The sequence below is a fragment of the Arachis ipaensis genome, chromosome B03, assembly GCF_000816755.2.
Source record: "Arachis ipaensis cultivar K30076 chromosome B03, Araip1.1, whole genome shotgun sequence".
Classification (NCBI taxonomy): domain Eukaryota; kingdom Viridiplantae; phylum Streptophyta; class Magnoliopsida; order Fabales; family Fabaceae; genus Arachis; species Arachis ipaensis.
Genome location: NC_029787.2, coordinates 21915781 through 21917335, shown reverse-complemented (window position 1 = coordinate 21917335; position 1555 = coordinate 21915781). Strand labels below are relative to the sequence as shown.

The window sequence follows — 1555 nt, the reverse complement described above, 5'->3', positions numbered from 1 at the left end:
GGGGTATAATTTATTATTTATTAATTTAATTAGCTAGTGTCCTAGTGATGATTAATTTAACTAAATTTTAACAAATTTTCTTACCTTCTCGTGAGAATAGCTTTTTTTTTCCCTTTTACAAATTACTTTTTCTCAATTCAATTCAACAAAGACTTTTGTACCATAAACTAGTCTCAATATCTATAACATGCTTATACCTTTGTGTCTGCAGAATGTAAACATTACAATTATGAGTTATGTGAACACATTAAGAATCACCATGAGAACAATGAAGGGGTTCATAGATGAACAAAAATTCAAAAACTGCATGGAGAAAGCCTTTGAAGTCATATTCAAAGCAGCTATGGAGACTTAATTAATTCCAAGTCAGAGACCCAACACAACACAATTTAAAGTTCAACTACTACTCTGTTCAGATATGAATCAATTATACTCATTTTGTACGTACATAATAAATTAAAGAATGATGATCAGACATTTGAGATGATATTATTAAATTTATAATGAATGATCAAGATATATTATCATAAAGGAACTAGTCATCACCCAATTTGGCAACGACAGATAATTAATCTTAATTAATTGATGTAGTTGAGTTTCATTATAAATGGATATATACTCATTAATAATTTTAAATTGAAATTGAACTTTTCTAGCACAAATTAAATTTCTGTGACTTTTGAAAAGCACTTGTTGCTACTCTTCATCCGGCTGCACAATTGCCACGTTACATTATCTTTTATGTTAGTGTGGAATAATGTTTCAATTTTTTTTTTTAAACAAAAAGCTCAACCCAATAAGATGAAACATTTAAAAAGTACAGAATAATGTTTCAATTTAATCGGAACATCGTTTATATTATTATTATTATCTGTCAACTACGACATGCATGTATGCATAATAACACAGAAATTTTGGCCCTTATTCAAATGATTATTGATCACAGAGGATGGGTATATGACCAGTGACGGAACTTGAAGAAAATTTTTAAAGGTCAAAAAATCAATCAAAAAAACTAACATAAAATAATATTAAATTAAATAGATAAAGATATTTAGACTTCAACAATAATAACAGTATAACAGCAATACTTATTGTTTTTAATTTATAAAATGAATAAATCATAACTTAAGTTTGGAACTTGCAACAAAGTAACCCCATATGCTGAATTTAAAATAAAAAGGTATTAAAAGTAAATAGAAAAGGGGAGTGTTGAACTCATGGTGTTTAATTTGAAATGAAAATTTTTTACCAAATGAGTTACTTGTAATCTATGATGATATACTACTAATAATTTTATAAAATACTTGAAGGCATGTTCTCCCATTGTTCCTTAAAAGATCCACCCTTCTATATGACATAGATATAATCATTTATATATCTTTTTTTAGCTATCAACTTAATAGGATAAGTAATTTTGTAATTTAGAATTTTTATCACTTAAAATTCTAGAATTTAATCCTTGTTAGATTCTAATTTTTTTTTTTGCATAAGACCAACAAAAAAATAAAGAAATTCTATGTAAAAAAATTTATGTAAATTTAATTTTTTTATA

General features: G+C 25.7%; 1 protein-coding gene across 1 annotated transcript in view; it reads left to right on the top strand.

Annotated features, from left to right (window-relative positions):
- Positions 1-526, top strand: part of LOC107629850 (O-acyltransferase WSD1) — a 4902-nt gene extending 4376 nt beyond the window's left edge. Inside the window, exon 5 of the mRNA XM_016332774.2 lies at positions 212-526. Coding sequence (XP_016188260.1) covers positions 212-355 — 144 coding nt within the window. The 3' untranslated portion in view covers positions 356-526. The remainder of the gene's footprint in view (positions 1-211) is intronic.